The sequence below is a fragment of the Sus scrofa genome, chromosome 17 (assembly GCF_054392235.1).
Source record: "Sus scrofa isolate SSC_HxYL_T2T_F1_AM1 chromosome 17, Sscrofa_HxYL_maternal_Yorkshire_Landrace_v2.0, whole genome shotgun sequence".
Lineage (NCBI taxonomy): Eukaryota > Metazoa > Chordata > Mammalia > Artiodactyla > Suidae > Sus > Sus scrofa.
In genome coordinates, this window is record NC_139399.1 from 24,053,868 (window position 1) to 24,077,676 (window position 23,809).

Below are 23,809 nucleotides of genomic sequence, written 5' to 3' on the forward strand. Positions count from 1 at the left end.
GCATTGCTGTTCATATCTTCTCTTAATTCCTTCAGTATTTTCACTATTTCTCTTTTGAACTCCAGGTCTGTCAGACTGCAGAGATCAGTTTCATTGTTGACTGTTTTAGGTGAGTTCTCCTGTTGGTTTGACTGGGGGTGGTTTCTCAGCTTCTTCATCTTGCTTGTTGTCTTCTTTCTCCTGAGGGAGTTGTACTCTCTGTTATCGGGTAGTGTTTGCCTTGTCACTGCCCTGGAATATTTCCTGAGGGCTGTCGTTGTTGGTCAATCTTTTTTTGAGGCAGTGTGGCTTTTCTGGAGTGTTGATGGGACTAACAGTGTTTCTTTGAAGCAAAGGAGGACTTCCTGAGGGCAGACAGGACTGGGAGGTCCACCCCACGATGGTAGCAGATTTCACTTGGTTCTCAGCACCCCCTGGGGTCTTGGGCGGGTAGCAGGGCCCTTGGAGACTCAAGAGGTTCCTCCCCAGGGCAGCCCGACTCAGAAAGACCGTCTGAGATCTTTTCCCGATTCCGCCAGGCTTGTTGCAGCTTTTCTGGGCTGCAGGGGGTCCTGCCTGGAGCTGGCAGTCCTATGCAGCTGGTCCACTAGGTCTCAGCACCCCTTGGGGTCTTGGGCGGGTAGCAGGGCCTTTGGAGACTCAAGAGGCTCCTCCCCAGAACAGCCCGACTCAGAAAGACCGTCTGAGATCTTTTCCCAAGTCGGCCAGGCTTGTTGCAGCTTTTCTGGGCTGCAGGGGGTCCTGCCTGGAGCTGGCAGTCCTATGCAGCTGGTCCACTAGGTCTCAGCACCCCCTGGGGTCTTGGGCGGGTAGCAGGGCCCTTGGAGACTCAAGAGGCTCCTCCCCAGGACAGCCCGACTCAGAAAGACCGTCTGGGATCTTTTCCCAAGTCGGCCAGGCTTGTTGCAGCTTTTCTGGGCTGCAGGGGGTCCTGCCTGGAGCTGGCAGTCCTATGCAGCTGGTCCACTAGGTCTCAGCACCCCCTGGGGTCTTGGGCGGGTAGCAGGGCCCTTGGAGGCTCAAGAGGCTCCTCCCCAGGACAGCCCGACTCAGAAAGACCGTCTGAGATCTTTTCCCGATTCGGCCAGGCTTGTTGCAGCTTTTCTGGGCTGCAGGGGGTCCTGCCTGGAGCTGGCAGTCCTATGCAGCTGGTCCACTAGGTCTCAGCACCCCCTGGGGTCTTGGGCGGGTAGCAGGGCCCTTGGAGACTCAAGAGGCTCCTCCCCAGGACAGCCCGACTCAGAAAGACCGTCTGGGATCTTTTCCCAAGTCGGCCAGGCTTGTTGCAGCTTTTCTGGGCTGCAGGGGGTCCTGCCTGGAGCTGGCAGTCCTATGCAGCTGGTCCACTAGGTCTCAGCACCCCCTGGGGTCTTGGGCGGGTAGCAGGGCCCTTGGAGGCTCAAGAGGCTCCTCCCCAGGACAGCCCGACTCAGAAAGACCGTCTGAGATCTTTTCCCGATTCGGCCAGGCTTGTTGCAGCTTTTCTGGGCTGCAGGGGGTCCTGCCTGGAGCTGGCAGTCCTATGCAGCTGGTCCACTAGGTCTCAGCACCCCCTGGGGTCTTGGGCGGGTAGCAGGGCCCTTGGAGGCTCAAGAGGCTCCTCCCCAGGACAGCCCGACTCAGAAAGACCGTCTGAGATCTTTTCCCGATTCGGCCAGGCTTGTTGCAGCTTTTCTGGGCTGCAGGGGGTCCTGCCTGGAGCTGGCAGTCCTATGCAGCTGGTCCACTAGGTCTCAGCACCCCCTGGGGTCTTGGGCGGGTAGCAGGGCCCTTGGAGGCTCAAGAGGCTCCTCCCCAGAACAGCCCGACTCAGAAAGACCGTCTGAGATCTTTTCCCAAGTCGGCCAGGCTTGTTGCAGCTTTTCTGGGCTGCAGGGGGTCCTGCCTGGAGCTGGCAGTCCTATGCAGCTGGTCCACTAGGTCTCAGCACCCCTTGGGGTCTTGGGCGGGTAGCAGGGCCCTTGGAGGCTCAAGAGGCTCCTCCCCAGGACAGCCCGACTCAGAAAGACCGTCTGAGATCTTTTCCCGATTCGGCCAGGCTTGTTGCAGCTTTTCTGGGCTGCAGGGGGTCCTGCCTGGAGCTGGCAGTCCTATGCAGCTGGTCCACTAGGTCTTAGCACCCCCTAGGGTCTTGGGCGTGTAGCAAGGCCCTTGGAGACTCAAGAGGCTCCTCCCCGGGGGAGCCCGTCTCAGAAAAACCGTCAGAGAATTAGGTAGATCTATTCACGGCCTGGCTAGGCTTGTTCTAGCTTTTCTGGGCTGCAGGCCTTTTTTAGGGGGCTGGTGGTGTTTGGTGCTGCTCTGTGGAAGTGTAGCCCCTCCAAAGGGCAAGCAGGCCTGTGCAGGGAGAGCCCCTGCGGTGGTAGGCTTCAGGCAATTGTTGAGGCCAGCCCTCCTGGATGGCAGGCAGCCCCAGGTTCGGCGAGAGCGTAGGGGGTGGTGGGGGTGGGGGGAGGGAATGCACTGGGAAGCACAGCTTTCTGCTAGCTAGCGGGCCTGTAAGCTTGTTGTGGCGTGGGGGGTATTCTATGGGGACCCACCCCTTCTTCTCTCCCCTCCCCAGCACTGGCGCAGACCAGGCTCTTCTCCCAGGTTCCCTCTGAGGCGGCTTTCCACTTCCCCGCCCCTAGAGTATTGCTCCCTTCCTCTGCGACAGCTTTGTTTTCTAGTCTCCCAGGCAGTCTCTGCCCCGTCAAATGGTTTAGAGACCTCCCAAGCAGTTTCCGCTCTGCCCCGCCCCCCTAGCCCGGGGACTAATCTCTGGAGCCGAGGTCTCGGTGCCCAGCCCCCCCCCCAGGCGTCCCCCGGCCCTTTCTTGGGGACTAACCTTCGGAGGCGAGGTCTCGGTGCCCAGCCCCAACCCAGGCGTCCCCGGCCCCCTCTCGGGGACCAACCTTCAGAGCTGAGGTCTCGGTGCCCAGCCCCCACCCAGGCGTCCCCCGGCCCTTTCCCGGGGACTAACCTCTGGAGCCGAGGATTCGGTGCCCAGCCCCCACCCAGGCGTCTCAATTTTTGGTGACTGTGCCCGTAGTTCAGATGGTCCGTTGGGTTCTTGATCGTTTTTCCGTACTCCAACTTACTGCTACACTCTTCTCTGCATCTGGAGATTCCTCCGGTTCGTTTGATCTTTCGCCCGGTAGGTGACTTTCCAGGGTGCGGGATCCCTTTCCCCTCCGCAGTTCCCTTTCGGGAGCGCCTGTCCCGCTCGGATTCACCTTCTCTCACTCTCCTCTTTTCTCCCGTTCTGCCCAATAATGTCACGAATTTCTTGCCGTTATTGGAGATTAGGTTCCTCTGCCAGCGATTGGTTGTTGTTCTGTGCGAGTCATTTCTTCTGTAGATGTGCTTTTTTTGTTGTGTTTGTGGGAGAGGGCGAGCGTGTCCCCCTACTCCTCCGCCATCTTGTCCTCCTATCAGCAAATATTTGTTTACAGGCCATGCACTGCACTAGGCACTGGAGATACGGCAGTGAAGCCAACAAATATCCCTGCCTCATTGTTCTTATGTTCCAGAGAAAAAAGAGATAATGCATAATGCATGTCATTCAAAAAATTAATTGTATGATAGATGATCTATAGAAGGTGTTGGGCGCTCTAGGAAAATAATGGAAAATAGGGGAAAAAACTGAAGAGGTGGAGGACTAATTGACATTTTCAATAGGGCAGTCAGGATGGGATCCTGTGAGAAAGTACGATGTAAGTATGGCTTGAAGGACAAATGTGAGCGAGTTAGCCACAGAGAAATCTGGGGAAAGAGTGTCCAGGCAGAAGGAACAGCCAAAGTCAAAGCTCCAAAGCTGAAACATGTCTGACATAGTCAAGGATCAGCAAGGAGGCAAATGTAGCCTGGATAGAATAAGCAAGGATGACAGTGGGAGGAACTGCAGTCAGATTGGTGACAGAGGTCAAACCACATAAGGCTTTGTAGACCATTTTAAGTAGCTGGGCATTTACTCTGAAGAAATTAAGAGCCATCAGAAGGTTCTGTTCAGAAAAGTGAGGAGTTCCTGTTGGGGCTCAGTGGTAACGAACCCAACTAGTATCCGTGAGGATGCAGGTTCAATCCCCGGCCTCGCTTAGTGGGTTAAGGATCCAGCATTGCTATAGGCCAGCAGCTACAGCCCTGATTCAACCCCTAGCTACAGCCCTGATTCAACCCCTAGCCTAGGAACTTCCATATGCTGCTAGTGCAGCCCTAAAAAGCAAAAAAAAAAAAAAAAAAAAAAAAAAAAAAGAGCGAGAGAGAGTGATAGGATCTAAATGAATATTTAAAAGGGTCATTCTGGGAGCTCCTGCTGTAGTGCAGCAGGTTAAGGATATGGCTTGTCTCTATGCTGTTGCCATTAGATATCCCACCCAGCACAGGGGGTTAAGTTTCCAGCTTTGCTGCAGCTGTGGCAGAGGTCACAGATGCAACTCAGTTTCGATCCCTGACCCAGGAATTTTCACATGCCATGAGTGTAACCAAAAAAGGAAAACAAAAATTAAACAGTAAAAAAGAAAAGGATCCCTCTGATGCTGTGCTCAAAGTAGACTGGGACAGGTATATAAACACCAATAGAGGAGTTCCTGTCGTGGCTTGGTGGTAACGACCCCAGCTAGTATCCATGAAGATGCCGGTTTGATCCCTGGCCTCACCCAGTCGGTTAAGGATCAAGCTTTGCTGTGAACTATAGTATATATAGGTCGTAGATTCGGCTCGGATCCCAAGTTGCTGTGGCTGTGGCTGGCAGCTGCAGGTCCAATTTGACCCCTAGCCTGGGAAATTCCACATGCCATGGGTGAGGCCCTAAAAGACAAACAACAACAACAAAAACAAAAACCCACCAATAGACAGGCTGACCTGAAATGCTGGAGGAAAAAAGGATACCCAGGGAGATCATCAGCATCTCCAAGATGAAGAAAGATGAAGGCTTTCCCCCACTCCCCACCTCCACTAGGCAGGTGGCAATGGAGATGGGTGAGTGAGGTCTCTTTTTCAGAAAGCACCTCAGTGAATGTGAGAGTGTGAGAAAGAAAAGGAGTCAGGAATGGCTTAAGGTATTTGATCTGAGCACCCAAGACAATAGTATTAACAGGAACAGAACCTAGAGAGTCTGTAGGTGGATCAGGTTTAATGGGGGAAGTTAGCAGTTTAGTTTGGGATGGATAGATTTTGAGATGCCACTTAGACATCCAGGTGGAGGTGTTGACTAGCCAGTTAAATTTATTGTTCATGAGTTTTGAGATGAGTAAGAGTAGAATGTAGTATTTACCCTTAAGGTACTAATAAGACTCACCAAAATATCCCTAATAGGACTGCCAAAGGCAGAGGCTAAGTGATCCCCACAGACAGCACAGCTGTGGAGCTCTTCCATTCAGAGAGGACTCTGCGCTAGTACTGGGAGTATGGAGCCAAGTTTAAGTTTAATACAAATGACTTAAATCCAAATGATTCCAATCTCCTCCCCATATCCCAAGCACCCAGCAAATTCATTTATCTCCATCAAGAAGCCTACCCTAAAGACCTTCAGAAGAAAAGAAAGCTGTAAATGAGAATGCCAATCTTACCACTCAGAGCCATGGCCAAACGGAATTCTTCCTTCAATATCTCAAGGACATCTTGAACGCCTTTCTCTCCCTAAACAAGTAAAAGACATGGATCGTGAATGGATTAAGATGTGGTACATAGGTACAATGGAATACTACTCAGTCATAAAAAAGAACAAAATAATGCCATTTGCAGCAACATGGACACAACTAGAGATTCTCATACTAAGTGAAGTTAGTTACAAAGAGAAAGACAAATAATATCACTTACATGTGGAATCTAAAATATGGCAGAAATGAACCTATCTACAAAACAGAAATAGAATCACATAGAGAACAGACTTGTGGTTACCAAGGGGGAAGGAGAGAGAGTAGGATGGACTGGGAGTTGGGGTTAGTAGATGCAAACTATTACATTTAGAGTGTGTAAGCAATGAGGTCCTGCTGTACAACACAAGGAACTATATCCAATCTCTTGGGGTAGAACATGATGGAAGACAATATAAGAAAAAGTCATATATATATGTATGACTGGGTCACTATGCTGTACAACAGAAATGGATACAACAATGTAAATCAACTATATTCTAATAAAAATAAAAACAATTTATTCCACTGTTGAATCATCCTGTTTTATACATTTATTGCTTCATCTTCCAATTACCTGGGAAGCCAAGCCCCAAATGATCGGTCTCCCCACAAACACAGCCTTGGCTCCCAGGGCCAGAGCTTTCAGAACATCAGTCCCCTTCCGCACACCCCCATCCAGAAAGACTTCCACTTTCCCTTCCACAGCCTCCACAATTTCTGGCAAAGCATCAATCTGTGGAGAGAAGTCAATTATGTAATATTACGCATGCTGAATTGTTACCCAACTCAAATGCCACAGGCCACCAAACATCTGACTAGGGATTAGCATGAAAGGGGCTGGACTCAGAATCAACGGTAAAATTATTCCCTCCTAAAATAAAAGAGGTGCAAATGTTAATAACTAAAAACCAACTAAATTTGGAACTGAGTGGCTTATTTTTCTATCAAAGACCCAAGTTGTTTTTCTATTCCTGATATTCAAATTTTGATATCACCACTGGAAAATATATAAACATAATTTAAAAAACACACAACCATCTTAAAAGATACAAAGATAGTCTTCATTATATGCATAAATATAAGAGAAATACATTGCTCATAGAAGTTATTCTGAACATTATTTACTCACAGAAAATCAATTGCTAAGATTTATACCCAGATTGTGGTAGAAGCAGTGGTGTATAAAAATGTAAACACCACTGATCATAAAAACTTGTCTTTGGTTTCCCCATTCCCATCCAAAATACTTTGCAACCTGATATCCCTTAGAAAAGTCTCCCTGAAAATACTTTTCTTGCTTTTAAGGACTATGACCACATACACCTGGAAGGTCCTCATCTTTTTTTTTTTTTTTTTTTTTTTTTTGGACACATTTACAGCAAATGGAAGTTCCCAAGCCAGGGACTGAATCTGAGCTGCAGCTTTGACCTAAGCCACAGCTGCAGCAACACTGGATCTTTAACCTACTGCGTGGGGCCAGGAATTGAACCCACACCCCCACAGTGACCTGAGGGACTACAGTCAGATTCTTAAGCCACTGCACCACAGTGGGAACTCCAAAGGTCCCTATCTTGATTGGCAATTTATGATGGGCTTATATCAGCCCTAGAGAATATAAGATCCTCATTGAGGTCGATCTGGTAGATGGCATTAGTGTTTCTAATTCTTCACACCATTCTGAACCCACTCTTCTTCCAAAGCCACTTGGCCGTGTGTCCTACTAAAAGAAACAGAGTATACTTGCTACTCCTTGACAGTGGCCTTGGCCTTGCAACCCAGTTTGGCCAATGACACATGAGCAGAAGTGGCAGAGTGCCATTTCTGGGCATAGGCATTTCAACTTTCTCTTGCACCTCTGCCAGTTGCCATGTGAGGATAGTCCCTGGTAATGCTTCCCCTTTAGCTGAGACCCAGGATAAATATTCAGCAAGCAGAGTTCTCTCATTCAAGCCCCGCTGGACCTGAAACTTGGAGCATAGCCACCTAATCAGTACCAAATCTAGATCAGCAGACCCCCAGTTGACACCAAGCTTCATAGGAATAAAGACTGGGTTGAAATCACTGATTTGGGAATCATTTGTTTTCTAGCCTCATTTTGCAATAGCTAATAAAGTTGGCTAATAGCCAATAGAGTTAATAGCTCACAACTGACACAATTGGCTACTTTGATGTAAATCTTGGCACTTGAGGGTGGAAACAATTCCCAAGGTGACCTGTAGGTCAAAATCTGTAGAAATTACCCACATTCATCCCCAAATGTTTAAATAGCAAATGAAGTCCATCCATGTTTAAAATGCATGTTGAAGAAACTACCATACATTCAAGTGCAGTTTTTCTAGAAATAATTGTGCTGAAACCACTCAGAGGCTTTCCCAATTCTCTCCTAAAATTTTAGAGGCAAAAGTTAGAGAGTTTTATGTAAAAGTTTCGAAGACCGAACCCGACTACAGATTTGGAAGATAGGCCTTGAAGGCAACATTTGGCACATGGTCCCCAAACGTTTGGCAGGTAATGTGATTTTCCCCTCTCCTTTTGGCTTTTCTGTCCTGCCAAACATGCTCTGGATCCATTTACATACGTCCCTTTACCTATACATAGTCCTCCTTTTACACTCAGCAAGTTACATCAACATATAAATGCTACAATTTCCAACTGATGATGCAAGCTATAATTAAGCCTATTTCCCCATTTGAAACCAAAACCAAAGAAAAACATTAGCTAGCTTGGGTTCAATACACATTTTCAAAGTCAGGCAAATCAAGTCTGCTTAGGATATTTCCAATGCCCAACCTGGCATAAAAAATAAACTAATAAGGATAATTAAAAATGTGAATCCTGGGTTAGAAAACGAAGCCCAGTATGGTGTTTCCTGTGTCTGTGGACAAGGAGGTTCTATTTATCACTGAGCATTTCTATCCTCCCCTCTTCTTTCTGGAGCTGCAGTTTTACTGGATATATGTTACTCAGAATAATTCTGATCAGAGCAGATTAAATAAATAAATATAGTAGACAAATCCACTATTTTACGACTGTTCTGTTTTCTTCTTTTCAGCTTGCTACACATCTAAGAGACCATTCATTTCAGCTCTTCTCTCCTTCATGGTTCTTTAGGCAACTGTAGGCTTAGCTCCAGTGGAGTTAATTTACAGGAAAATATGCTAAGATTCCAACAGACTACTGCTCACTTATCCATCCATTTACCAATTTACCAAACACTTTATTGATGACCTGGCAAATCCCAGGAGCTATGCCAGGAAGTTTAAGGAATCCAAAAAGATCCTCCTTCCTGCTCAAGGCTCACTCTTCCAGGTCCTCTGTGACCCACAAAACTTCTACTCACAGGGAGCACTCATCTTTCTGCCTATTGATAGCATCCAGGTCTATACTCTTGATTTCTGACATTTTAGATAGGAAACCTTTTTAAGCTTCTAAACCAAAGCAGTTGAACACAAACAAAGGCAGATAAAGCCAGGGGTGCTTTATTTTATAGTGAAGGGGGTCAAATTCTAGCCACTGTCCAAAAATGCTCTTCTGACTGTCTACCCATCATGCTTCACCAGGCAGCCCTGGCTGGGAGTTGGGGAGTGGCTACTACTAAGCATGCTTAGAAAATCACTGATGCATATAGCTCTGGCTAATTGTTTGCAACTGCAGAAATAGCTGCAATTCTCTCCCTCCCTATCTTCATCTCCTTACAATGTGACATTTCCACTCCTCCCATCATGAGGGAGAAATTGGGCCAGAAGATTCTATTTCCCCCACCCCTTGAATCTGAACTAGCCTTTTGACCAGAACTATAGGGAAGTGGCAGTGCTCCTGTTGTAAGCCTAGAGCTCAAGAAGCCTTGCACAGTTCCACTTACTCTCTAGGAAAACTGCCTCCTTGTGAGAACCAGCCCACCTAATGTGCTAGATGTCAGACAATGCAGAGCCATCTCTGCCAAGGTCATCCTATACCACCCTGCCCTAGTGGACCCAGCAGCTGACCACAGATGCATATGAGTGAGCCCAGCCAGGACCAGAAATTCCTCCCAGCAGATCTCAGTTCAGATTGCCAGTTCGCAAAGTTGTGAAACAAATGTCTACTGGATTTTAGCCAGTATATTTCAGAGTGGTTCATTAAAAGCAAAAGCTAACTGATACAACAAGAGTCTCAAAGGTAGAATTTCACAAATCCCTTTTAGAAGGAAAAATGAAATATCTTAGATATCATAGAATATGCCCAAGGATTCAATTTTGGGAACCGTGATTTAACAATCTAAAGTTTACTCTATGAAAATGTTTTATAGTGGAGAATTTTCACTTGAAAAGAAGGTCATATTTTTAAGGTTAAAGTAGTTTGGGTTCAGTAGCATCAAAACAAAAATGAAAAAAATGAAAAGAATTGGTTCTAGGCTTCAAAGACTCCATAGAATATGATTTAGACCCCAGTTTGAGGTGTTCCAGTACTGCAAATTTTGGAAATGAATTTAATTCTGTAATATCATTCTCTAAATACTTCAAGACCAGTCTTGGGCACATTATTAGCTTCAGGGTAAGGATCTTGACATGAACTTATTTTTAAATTCTTTGGTGTAGCTTAAGTCTGGCCATGGTTCTTGGTAGCACTGTATTAAGACACACTGGAGTCAAACCCCTATTCTAGGACTCCTAGTGAGAAGTATTTCTCCATATAAGGAAACTCTATGGTTTATAGAAATGTAGAAATCATATAATCCAGCCACTTTTTATTTTTGCAACCAACACAATACTATGTAGAGGCTCAAGCTGAAAAGTCTGAACAACTTGCTCGCTCACCCAGTTCCCATCCTTCAGAAGAGGCAATACAGGGACTTGAACCCAAGACTGGGTTCATTTCAATGTTTTTCCCATGACATCCTGCTCCCTCTTGGGCTTTGACTTATGATGTCATGGAACCTGCAGGAGAGCAAGTCCGTCTGTGTCTGTAGATACACAGAGCCTCCAAGTCATTTGTCACTCACCTCAAAACCAACACACTGAAGGAAGAACACCTTCACTCTCAACAGAATCAGGTTTCACACTCCTCTCATCATTAGGGGCCTTAAATTTGCTCTAAAGTACGAGGCAAACTCAAGCAAGCACTTTCTCTCATGCACACATCATGCAAAGGGGAGGGTCATTATTTTTCTTAAAACAGGCCCTGAGACCACAACTCAAAAAGCCCTTTTAGATAAGTTTCCACATCCCTTCAGCCAGGGAAATAAACCACACCATTCAGATATTTTCCCCTTAAAATCTAGTTAGATTTGATTTCAGTAGATTTAGATTTTATTTTTAGAAAACAAACTTAATTTGGGCCGCACACTAAGTTTATGTCTTCTTACACAAGAGAGGCATAAATCTGCAGAAAAGCCTTGAGCTTCCAACTTCTCCCTGCCTAGAGAACCTCTTTGCTCTCCACTGCAGGCAATGTTTAATATCACCTAAAAAGATGGGTCTCTATAAGTAACACTTAATTGGAAAGGGACACTGATGTCCATTTTTATGATTTTTCTTATTGACTGTGTGCAAAGACTTGATCCATTCCTATAGTTAGCTGGTTCGTGCTTCAAGAAAAGCTGAGTCCAAATACATATACTCCATATTCCCCTGTCATCGTTCAATTTGCCCCAAGAGCTACACAACATCTAGGGATTTAGCTAAATCAGCCTGGTAGTTTAATGAAACAGTAATCCACTACTTCCTGACTAAATTATTTGTTCTGCTCTACTTCCAGTTGTTTGAATAAATTCGAATTTTATCCCAACTAAAAGCATTCTGGAATAACTTTGCCTAAATCTTTTCGACAAAAGGGGGAAATGTGTATGAGGATCCAGTTCAGAAATGATGGTTTAGAAAGTCCACCCAGATTATTTTGTAAATACATATAATTTAAGTTTTTTACACAATGCTAGCTTACTCTGCCTATGAAAATAAAATTATAGAATACTAAAGTCTAAAGGCAGAAAAGAATCAATCATTTGATTTTTAAACTTTAAAAGATGAGAAAATTAAGGTTCAGAGGGTCTATTGATTCCCTCTGCCCCAGAGTAGGTCAGGCCCTTCCCTCTTTCCTTGGTTCTCATAAGTTTTCAGACCACCTCATTGGTCCTCCTGCCCCATCAGATCACAGTCCAATTTGTGAGATTCATTGTTACTAACTCAAGCCTTTCCTATTGCGTATCCAGTGACTCATAATATTCAAGGACCTCCTCCCTGATCTGTCCAAGAAGGCATATTTTCCAGGATTCTCCACTCTCACCAGACACAAACAGAATGGATTCCTTAGGATTCCCCATATACACCCCACCCTTTCCCATTCCACTTCTAGAATGACACTTCTAAAAGCAGTAGTCCACATGGAAACAGAGCAGAGATGTGACCCCATTGCTTCATCTTGTTCATATTCCCACAGTGTGGATAGCATATAAGGGACCACTTTTTAACAGCCCACATCACCTCACCTATGGCTCCAGGCCTCCATTCTGGATCCCTGATCCATGAAATCCACCCTTGGATATGTGTTTGCTGCCATGACTTTTTTTTTTTTTTTTTTTTTTTTTTTTTTTTTGCCCATGCCCATGGCATGCAGAAATTCCCAAGCCAGGGATTGAACTGAGCCACAGCAGTGACATTGCTGAGTTCTTAACTGCTAAGCCACCTGGGAACTCTTGCTGCCATGGCTTTTAATCCATTTCTTAACCCCATCAATTCTTGATCTTAAAAATCTACCCCTGGTTGAGTTCCTTGGTGCTTGGCCTTTGGGGAGTTAATTATTCTCCTTTATAGTTTTAACTAGAGCACACATCACCCCAGCCAGTTTAGTTTATTTTTATATCTGGATTCTGGACCCTGATTTGCCTAGCACAGGATGTATGTGTATAAAAATCATAGATGCATGTTGGATCTTCTGGGTAAATGCCAAAAATGCTGGTGCCTCTGCCTCCCTACTGGTCCTTCAAGATTCTGATGGATTGATCTAGGGTGCAGACTGGGCATTAGAATTCTTTATAGTTCCCCAGGCAATTCCAATATATAGCCAAGGTGGTTTACAGTTTCAACAGAGTGGCTTGTTTGCAGCAGACCTCTCTTACCTGGGCCATAGAATTTCTAACTTCCTTCCCCACTTGCCTTCTTTCTGCAGCTCTTCAACACCCACCTTTAGGAAGGCATAGTCTTTCCTTTCATCTTCCAATTTATGGTATATCTATTAATATAGGAATAATTCCTGCCCACAAACAGCTGCTTATTTAACACAGACTTTTAGAAGTTTACAAATAATCATACTGAATAATGATCTGATTTAGGTATTTATTTGCCACTAAACCTAAAATCTGAGGTCATACATATATTTCTACATATTTTACCTTGAGCATTCACATGAAAATATATATGTAAGGAGAGGCAGTCACAGAGAGAGTTAAAACTGGGATAGAAATGGGAATTCCAATCCAGGCATTTGCTGAAACTCACAGTAGCTGGTACCCCATCAAGTTGTCGAGCTCCGTGATTTGACACCAAGATCCCATCCAAACCATGTTTAACCACCTCCTTGGCATCATCACCTAGAAAGAGTAAGACAACCATGGTATGGAAAAGACAACTTAATCAAAGGCTTGGGTTCTGAGGCCAAAGCATCCCAGGCAAAGGGAGCCTCATCTCATACATACATACCTTGCTCAGAAACTTTAGCAGAGAAATATGCCCAACAGTTAAATCTAGAATTTAGTGATAGTTTCTTTAGCCAAAAAAAAAAATTTTTTTAATTTAAAAAAGGATAGCATTTATAACAATTTAATGGTGGAATAAAATTATCAATAGATGGTAAGTTGACATGAAGTTGGAATCTGTTTATCCTCATAAGGAAGTACTCCTGCTAAGATTTTTTTTATTATTAAACAAAATCATAGTATTTATTTTTTATTTTTCTCCTTTTATGGCCACACCCACAGCATGTGGAAGTTGCTGGGCCAGGGATCAAATAAAAACTGCAGCTAGGACCTATTCCACAGACACAGTAACACCAGATCTGAGCTGCATCTGCAACCCACAACACAGCTTGTGGCAACGCCAGATCCTTAACCCACTGAGCAAGGCCAGGAGTCGAATCCACACCCTCAGGAAGTTGGGTTCTTAACCTACTGAGCTGCAATGGGAACTTTAAGACCACATTATTTAGCATTTAACATAATTACTCCTCTACCAATTGGGTAGCATAAAAGAATATATAATTAGCAAGCACTTTAAGTGTAACAGGTGATGAACATGTCTATTTCAAAAACACTCTGTAATACAATGTTATAACCAGTAATTATTTAAAGTAACGATGTTCTATAATTAAATGTATTTTGTCCATTGAAGTACACAAAAATGGAATACTAAAATTATACACTACATCTGAAATCATGCTTCAAAATATATTGATTTCAGAGTTCCCGTCGTGGCTCAGCAGAAATAAACCTGACTTAGCATCCTTGAGGATGCAGTTTCGATCCCTGGCCTCACTCAGTGGTTTAAAGATCCAGCGTCGTGGTGAGTTATGGTGTAGGTCACAGATGTAGCTCAGATCTGGTGTTGCTGTGGCTGTGGTGTAGGCCGGCAGCTACAGCTCATGATTTGACCCCTTAGCCTGGGAACCTCCATATGCCATGGGTATGGCCCTAAAAAGACAAAAAAAAAAAAAAAAAATTGATTTCTGAAAATACAGTTTTAAATTAGATTAACATTCTCTTCAATCAAATTCTGACTTGCTTATGTTTTATGCTTTATTATTTTCAGCATTCTCCCAATAAAAACCATTTGCTAACAAAATAATGAAAATAGCACTGCTTATTAAGTTTAACACTCAAAACTAGTTGACCCATGGTTGTAGTGAAATCAGATTTTGGAAACATAAGTAAATGGATACAGAGCATTGTACATATTTGTAATTCAACAATGGAATTCAAGGGAAGTCCTAGAACAATTTTAACATATTCATAAGAGAATCTGCCATTTTCCAAACTATGTTCATGGAATATTGGTTTTTAAATAGTCTCATTTTTTTAAAAATGATGTTAGTAATATTTTTCCTCTAAAATTCTAGGTATATGAAAGTGTTAAGTCCATCTGGTATAGATGAAATTTTGCATCCTTAAAAAATTCATATGTTGAGGCTTTAACCCCCAGTGTGATAGGATTTGGAGATGAATTCTTTGAGAAGTAATTAGGGTTAGATGAGGTCATGAGGGTAGGGCACTCGTGATGGCGTTAGTGCCCTTATAAGAAGAGACCAGAGAGCTTGCTCCCCTTTCTCTTTCCACACACACACAAAGAAGGGGTCATGTGGGCACACAGTGACAAGGCAACCATCTGCACCTCAAGGGAAGACTCTTCACCAGAAACTGGATATGCCAGCAGCCTGGCTCAGACTTCCAGCCTCCAAAAGCACGAGAAAATACATTTCTGTTTTTTAAACCACCCTGTCAGGCTACTGTATTTCGTTATGGTAGCCTGGGCTGACTAAAACACGTCATCATACTGTTATTATTTTATTATTACTATTAGAGAACAGTATTATAAAGAATATATAGTATGTATACTATTCTTATGTGTGTGTGTGTAATATATAGCATACATAAGTACATAAGGAATGTTATGACAAACCCTAAAATACAATGAAATATGATTGACCCTTGAACTATGCAGGGGTTCAGTACCAACACTTCGCACAGTTGAAAATCCATTTATAACTTAGAGTAGGTCCTCCTCATATGTGATTCCTCTGTAAATGTGGTTCCATATCCATAGATTCAACCAACTGGGAATAATGTAGTACCGTGGAAATTATAATTTAAAAAATCCACTGCACAGTTCAAACCTGTGTTTTTTGTAGGTCATATATAGTATAAAAAGGCCATCTAATAACTGAGTTGCCAGTGTTTACCAACTAACTACTTTGTATCTTATCTAGTCACTTGTAAGCATATATTGTGTTAGGCATTTTGTTACATACTAGATATATGATTGATATCCTCCATTTATGTTTTGCTAAATGCAAAATCCAATGTTTCAATGTAACTGTTTTCAGCTACCTGTCTTAATCTAAGCATGGCAATGGCATGGTTCATTGGCAATTTCTGAACCACACACGAGGAAAATGTTCTGGCCTCATGAATGAAAGAAGACTTTTTTTTCCCCACCCCATTAGTTTACTAATATTTTATATTTTAATGTTACTTCATATTTTGATCATACATGTTTTATTACATGACTTTCTTTTCCTGGATTTCTTTCTTTTTTGGGGGTGGAGGGGTCGTTTTTTTTAGGGCCTCACCTGCGGCATATGAAAGTTTCCAGGCTAGGGTTGAATTGGAGCTGTAAACACCAGCCTATACACAGCAACGCGGATCCAAGCCAGATCTGCAACCTACACCATAGCTCACAACAATGCCAGATCCCTTAACCCACTGAGTCAGGGCATCAAACCCACGTCCTCATGGATACTAGTTGAGTTTGTTACTGCTGAGCCACAAGGGGAAATTCCTTTTCCTGGATTTCTAAATGCCCTTCTTTTTCTTTTCTTTTCTCTCCATTTATCATGAGACTTTAGAGTATCTTCAAGTTTCAAATCTGTCCATTATTCTATCTAACTATTTAAATCACCTAATTTTTCCCCTGGAGCCCACCCCTTGGAGCTCTCTGCCTTCCTGCTCTATCCTGCTCTGCCTACTCTCAAGGCCTTACCCTTCATCTATAGGTTGACTCTATTTCTAGCCAAGTTTATGATTTCCTTTGGTAAGTGCTCTTGGTTGTTTATAGTATATTCCTTTGTAGCTTCTAAAAAGGGATCCATGGAAGGTAAACTTACAGAGCATTTAAATGACTTCTTTGGTGTTTGAATGATAATTGAATTAGGTTGAAAAATCACTTTCCTTGGAAACTTAAAAGACATATAACTCCATTGTCTTCCATTGCTCATTGTTGTTGACAAAAATTTTGATACCAGTCGTCTCTCATTACTTTGTAAATAGCCTATTTTATGTTTGTTTTCTTTCCTATACACATTTTTTTTTTTACTGAAATTTCATAAGGGATGTAATAAGCTCTGACTTGCTTTCTCCATCTACTGATTTTTGTCTCCAACATTCAGATAATGGCTGTCTTTAATAATTTCTTCCCTTTTTTTCTTTCTTTCTTTTTTTTTTTTTTTTTTTTTTTTTTTTGCTTTTGGGCTGCACTTGCGGCATATGAAGGTACCCAGGCTAGGGGTCTTATTAGAGCTACAGCCTTCCAGCCTACGCCAGAGCCACAGCAATGCTGGATCCGAGCCTTGTCTGTGACCTACACCAGATGGCAACACCAGATCCTTAATGGGAACTCCTGTGATACTCAATGTAAAATCGTAAGTTAAAAAAATCAAAATATATGATGGAGTTCCCGTCATGGCTTAGTGCTTAATGAATCCGACTAGGAATCATGAGGTTGCGGGTTCGATCCCTGGCCTTACTCAGTGGGTTAAGGATCCGGCATTGCCGTGAGCTGTGGTGTAGGTTGCAGATACGGCTTGGATCCCGCGTTGCTGTGGCTGTGGTGTAGACCAGCAGCTACAGCTCCGATTGGACCCCTAGCCTGGGAACCTCCATATGCCACAGGAGCGGCCCAAGAAATGGCAAAAAAGACAAAAAAAAATCAAATCAAAATACATGAACTATAATATTTTAAGAACCCCATGATTGAAGATGCAAGCTGTCTTCCAATTTATATGCAGATATCTGCCACCATGTAGCTACAACCTATGCTTTGAAATATTGTGTACTGTCAATAAACTGATCATATAAAATATGAAAAAGAGATTAACACCTTAGGCTTAGTAGTCAGACCCCTGGATTTGAATCCCATATCTGCTACTTGTTTGCCACATAAGTGGCAAGTTACTTAACTTTGTACATTGATGTCCTAAACCACAAATTGGGAATAATACTTCACATAAGATTCACTGGTGAATTAAATGAGGGAATGAGCTCTTAGAAAGTGACTGACACATCTTGAGTACTCAGATAAATATGAGCTATTATTTTCATCTGATGGTGCAGGACGTAGTAACTAAGATGAGTAGGTGGAAGAAGATTCATTTGCCGGATACTTCTGGCAAGTCCATTTCATTTTGGTTTATAAGAATAAATTTTCATCCTAGCAAGCATTTGAATATGAAGAGCCTTTCATTGTGAAATGCTACTCAAGTAATAGTTTGTTGTCTTCTATCATATTGAATGGTTTTCTGTGTTCTTCCAGGCAGTGCTGGGAATGTAGGGAGAAATGGCAGAATGGTTTGCTTAGAGAATAGGATCAAAAGTATTTAGGGAAACAACAAAAGTATAATTTAAGACTAGATAGGAGCCCCTTTCATATGGTGCTTATGAAATCTTATGTGTAGTTTTACACTTTCTTTTAATCCGTAGAGAAAAACAGTGTTACCTTAATAAGAGGGTTAAAGTGGTCTGACTTAGCAAAATTGTCACCAGTCTTTGCTTTGATATTTTCATTAATTCTTAGAGTTTACTGGTATGGTGTTCTGTGTTTGTTGATTTGCCAGTTAATGCTTTAATTGATTGACAAACACAATAATCCATAGTGAATGGCACTGTTTGTGATCTCATTAACACATTATTTCTGTATTTAATCTAAAATACCAAAGGGAAATGGAAATACTCAAGATTTACCCTCAAATCCTTGGAGCTTCTGACCCAAGGCTCTGTGTTATCTCACTGGAGTGAAGGAATTAAATCCTAGCTCCATGGCAGCAGTTTTGTACACAATCAGGAACACTGAGTGAATATTCTTTGAGAAAGTCTTTAAAATATGTGGATAGGAAAAAAACCAGTTAGAGAAGTTTCTGAGAAACCAAAAGTCTCTGGAGAAGTGAGAGAGCCTAGTTTTAAATTTTTGATTAAAAAAAAATTCTTAAAAGCATTACGCCTTTGCTCATACAGCCATATGTTTGTTAGCATGAGTTCTGGTGAAGACCAAATCCTGTCTCAAGTATGTGTTTGGAGTCTGTGTTGAGTTTTCCAAGGGCAGAGTTTAACCACAGCAAGAGATGACGTCTTGCAGTCCAATTTGCATTCATTAGAATGCAACTCTTCAAATGGTTATAAGGGGAGATGTTTCATTGCCGTCTTCTCAGTCGCCCATGATTTCATGTTCCTATAAACATAATCTGTACCTTTCTAGTAAAAGGAAAATGAAAGAGGATAGAGGACTCTCAGTCAATCCCTGTGACCTTTGGATGACAATCTGTGAAATAATGAGAACTGGATTTCCCAGAATGGGCCTTACCACCCTTGCCCCTCCCCTCCATCCAGATTGAGCATGTGCACCCTGGATGCAGCTGTTGTCATAGAGATGCTTCTTGTTTGTTAAATAAATGAACTAAATAGTTACAGGAAAATTAGGCAATGTAAACTGTACATGTATAAATAAGTTATTTCCTTTCAAATGCCAGATGCCCTGTCTCTCCTTCTCTTGCTTTTGAGCTCTCTCTAATTATAGACACTGAGGATTTTACACAATTAACATTTGGGCTGTCTACTGAGTGCAAAACATGAATCTATATGGAAACAAGTCATAGAATGCATATGGAAAAGAAGAAAAGAGTGGCGATGGGGGTGGTGGTGGTCCTAGGTTTACCCAGAATATAATTTTAATACCCAAAATATAGTTCTAGAAGCCAAACATGTGTAGTAAAATCTAATTTGGTAGATTTGTACTATGTCCTAGAGAATAAAGTTATAGGAATTATATATATATTGGGAATCCAAAATTGAAAAATTGCTTAAAAAAATTAAATGACCTTGGTGCTTTTAAGCCAATTGCCCTGGGCCATTTCTATGATGAGAGTGAATTTAATACTTGAAACAGCACTAATTTTCTAAATCAATTACACTCTCTCAGTTTCCTCACTGCCCTGAGTGTAGGTCAGCCATAATCATCTCTCTCCCGAGCAAAGGCAGTTTCCTAAATAGCCTCCCTGACCACAGTTTTGCCACCTCCATCAAGTAGGTTCATTACACAGAGCATGACTTTTTTAAAATGCTAATCTGATGCTTCCCTGATCTTTAGTGGTTCCCATCATCTTAAAGTCACTCCCTAATATGGCTTCTAACACAGACTGTTTAAGGTTTCTTTAATATTGCTACTTGTGACTGCTGTATTTTGTCATAATTTAAGTCTTGAAAGAGACTTTTGACCTGATATCATGGCCAAACTCAAGGATCATCTTTCATTCTGGAATGAAAAGTTTATAATTGTCCAAAACCTATTTTAAGCCTCATCCACATATTTCAGTCTCAGCACTGTAACATCTTATTGCACCCAAATTCTTGTTTTTATGTTAATCTCCTATGAGAATGGGGTCTCCTTTTGGCCAAGGACCCCCAGATTATTTATCTTTTTTTAATTTTAGTACACAGTGAGCATGATAAATGTTTATAAAATGAATGAATGAGTGAATAAGTGAATGGATGAATGAATAAATGGGCAGATCCTTCAGGTTAATATTTCAGTACCGATACTCAAATACAGCTACAGGAGGTAATACTAACAACCATGGATGATGGAGTTCCTTCTGTGGCACGGTGGGTTAAGAATATGCCTGCAGTGGCTCCTATTGCTGCAGAGGTGTGGGTTTGATCCCTGGCCTGACACAGTGGGTCAAAGTATCTGGCATAGGTTGCATCTGTGGCTCGGATTCAATTCCTGGCACAGAAACTTCCATATGCCAAAAGCATGGTCAAAAAAAAAAAAAATTATTGATGACAATATGGATTCAAGCAAGGTAAGTGAAACTGTTATTAAAAGGTGTCTATAATATCAGGATATACTCAATGAGGCATAACCCACAGAAATTTTGAACTAAGACAATGATCAATATGAAAGAATGTAATAATATTTTTTAAAGCACAAATCAAGACAGATCTAGATTTAAACATATCTCCACTACTTAAAAGCTTCATTGGGCCCATTCTTTTACTTGCATTAGCTATATTTGTGTACATAGGATTAAATAAAGTCAGCAGCATGCCTAGCTTTATAAACAGAGACAATGTGACTCATACATAGTCAAGTAAGACCTATGAAAAAGTTTTGATTCTAAGATGTTTTTAACCCTGAGATAAATTAATAGAATCTCTCATCTGAGAGCTCCTTACTTAAACATCTCCATTTAAAATAATAAGTTTTTGGCAGTTATCTACATAACAGTACTTTAAAATGTTTTCAAAGACAAGAAAACATTTTTGTGGGTGAACACATTTACACACCAAATTATTATAGTCATTGGTACCTCCCTGTTGGATTTGAATACATGTGTATTCTGGGGAAGCAGTCAAGTTCCTTAATACCCACAGATTGATATTTAAGGGTTTTAATGTTCTAGTGAGCCATTCCTTGAAGGGAAATGATGTGGAATTCAGGACACTCAAAAATCAGTCCTAGTCACTGGTACTGGGAGGGAACAAGAGGAAATAGAAAAGGTTCTTTAATAGGGCTTGGCTGTCATAATATCATCCTTGGGTCTTCTTGTTGGTCTGAGAGCAGCTGTTGGAAGCTTTCAGCCAAAGCAATGAACTCAAGACTTTCTATGTAGATTTTGCCAAGCTCCATGATTTAATGGCAACTCCAAAATAAGGCAAGGTCAGACTTCCCCTGTGGCTCCAAATAAGGCAATGTCCTCCCAATACTTTAGAAAAGATAACTTCTTACTACATTTGAGTCCTTTTCTCCATCAGAATGCTAAGAATGAAGAAATATTTATCCACTAGCATCAAAGGGGAGAGTTGAGAGTTCAGTTGTCTCTTTCTATTTACATATTAATTTTTAATGATGATTTATCTCTTAAAAATATCATGCTGGGAGTTCCTGCTATAGTGCAGTGGGTTAAGAATCTGACTATAGCAGCTCCAGTCACTGCAGAGGTAAGAATTCAATCCCTGGCCCAGTACAGCAGGTTAAAGGATCTGGCATTCCTGCAGGTGTGGCGTAGGTCACAGCTGCAGCTTGAATACAATCCCTGGCCTAGGAACTTCCATATGCCATGGGCATGGCCATAAATATATATATATTATATATATATAATATATACACACACACACACATATATATATATATATTTATGCATATACCATGCTCATATCCACAAAGAATCATAAGATCAGTATGAACTGAAGTGGAGAAATAAACAAACCTCTCAAAATGCCTTTTGCAACAATGGGTAGAGTTGTCAGTCTTCTTAGCCATTTAATATCCTCCCAGCTGATGGATGGGTCTATTGCTTTAGCCACATATGCAGCAAGTCCACTATTGTCTCCAAAATTTTCCTTAGGAGAAAATGCTAAATCATTGGTTTCAAAATTTTTCATTCTGAAATAAAATGAGAAACTTTCCAAAGTTAGAGATATCTTTACAATGACTCACCCAATGAAAAAAAGAGAAGTTATCCTTTTCTAGTCAATGGGCTGTTCATTCTTTAACTTTCTACATATTGATTCCATGCGTATTTTCCATGTTTTGATGGAAGATTCAGAGCTAAATGTCACAACCTAGTGAACTTAATTGGTCACTTAAAGTTTATTTTACATCTTAGATTTTTTATATAAATAAATCAGTTTAAAGGAAAAAATGTTCAGCTAAATTCAAATACCTGTACATTTTTAAACCATTTTCTCAATATAAACAATAGATTCGACAGTATTTTCAGACAGCAATGCATACTAATCATAAAGATGAACATTTGCATAGTGCATAAAAACTTAGCAAGGGCAGAGTTCCTGTCGTGGCTCAGCAGTTAGCAAACCTGACTAGCATCCATGAGGACACGAGTTCGATCCCTGGCCCCACTCAGTGGGCTCTCCAGCGTTGCAGTGAGCTGTGTTATAGGTCGCAGACGTGGCTTGGATCTGACATTGCTGTGGCTCTGATGTAGGCCGGTGGTTACAGTTCCAACTGGACCCCTAGCCTGGGAACCACCATGGCCCTAAAAGACAAAAACAAACTTACCAAAGGCATTTGCAGACCCATGATTTAAAAAAAAAAAAAAAGGAAAATTAAACTGATAATCTATAATTCCTATATTATATAGAAATAAAACCAAGTATGCTAGCTAAGACAGCATTTGGGCTTCAAAGTGGATCTCTTGACTCCTAACTGCATTCTCTTCACTCAGATCTCAATTGCATCCAGGCAATTGCATTTGACTTCAGAAACCTTTCAAAGCCTTAGTGGAAAATTCTACAGGAGATTTAAACTACAATTGCTTGTGTTAACACCTTCTGTCTGTGGCCACTGGAGACACTTTTCCCTGCCCTACTATCACTGTGGTGGTGGTGGTGGGAGAAGTGGGAAATGTTTCCAGCAGGCGAGTTGTCAGCTCTTGCTTCTCCCTTCATTTAGTTGCTTTCTCTGAGGCCCTCTGCCTGCTGACTCAAACTTCTCAATCTTCTAGACAATCCTGACCAGGATTTCAGTTTTCCAATTCTCAAGGCCCTCCTTTCTTTGCTTGTGGTGTGATGGTTAGTTTGGTCAACTTGATTGGGCTAAGGGATGCCTAGATAGCTGGTAAAACATTAGGGGTGTCTGTGAAGATATTTCTGGATAAGATTAGCATTTGAATCAGTAGATCGAATAACAATGTGGGTGGGCATCTTCCAATCTGTTACACTATTGCCCCCCAGTTCTTGGATCTTCAGACTCAGACTGGGACTTACGCTTTTGACTCCCTGGTTCTCAGGGCTTCGGATTCATACTGAACTACTCTGACTTTCTGGGGCCTCAGCTTGTAGATATTAGACTGTAGGCTTTCTCAGCCTCCATGATTATGTGAGACAATCCCTCATAATAAATCTATTTTTAGATATAGATGTATAGATATGAATATCCTATTAGTTCAGTTTCTCTGGAGTACCTAATAGTTTCCTTGCTCTTGGCGCCTAAGTCACCTTCTATTCAGCAAACTCAACATGTCAAAGACATTGGTGTGTAAAGACCCCAGTTCCTTCACCCCTAGGCAGATTAACTCTATGTGATCTCCCAGAATTTCCCAGCAAGATTAAGCTTCAGTTCCCCTTAGCTGTAACCATCTTTTTAAAAATTAGAATATAATGGATTTACGGTGTCGTGTCAATTTCTGCTGTACAGCATAGTGACTCAGTTATACAT

General features: G+C 42.0%; 1 protein-coding gene across 2 annotated transcripts in view; it reads right to left on the reverse strand.

Annotated features, from left to right (window-relative positions):
* Positions 1-23,809, reverse strand: part of HAO1 (hydroxyacid oxidase 1) — a 64,839-nt gene that overhangs the window by 7,196 nt on the left and 33,834 nt on the right. The window contains 4 exon segments of one of the 2 annotated variants that reach the window (NM_001243431.1): positions 5,550-5,619; positions 6,193-6,351; positions 13,091-13,182; positions 21,840-22,015. In NM_001243431.1, coding sequence (NP_001230360.1) covers positions 5,550-5,619; positions 6,193-6,351; positions 13,091-13,182; positions 21,840-22,015 — 497 coding nt within the window. 2 annotated transcript variants of the gene reach the window in all.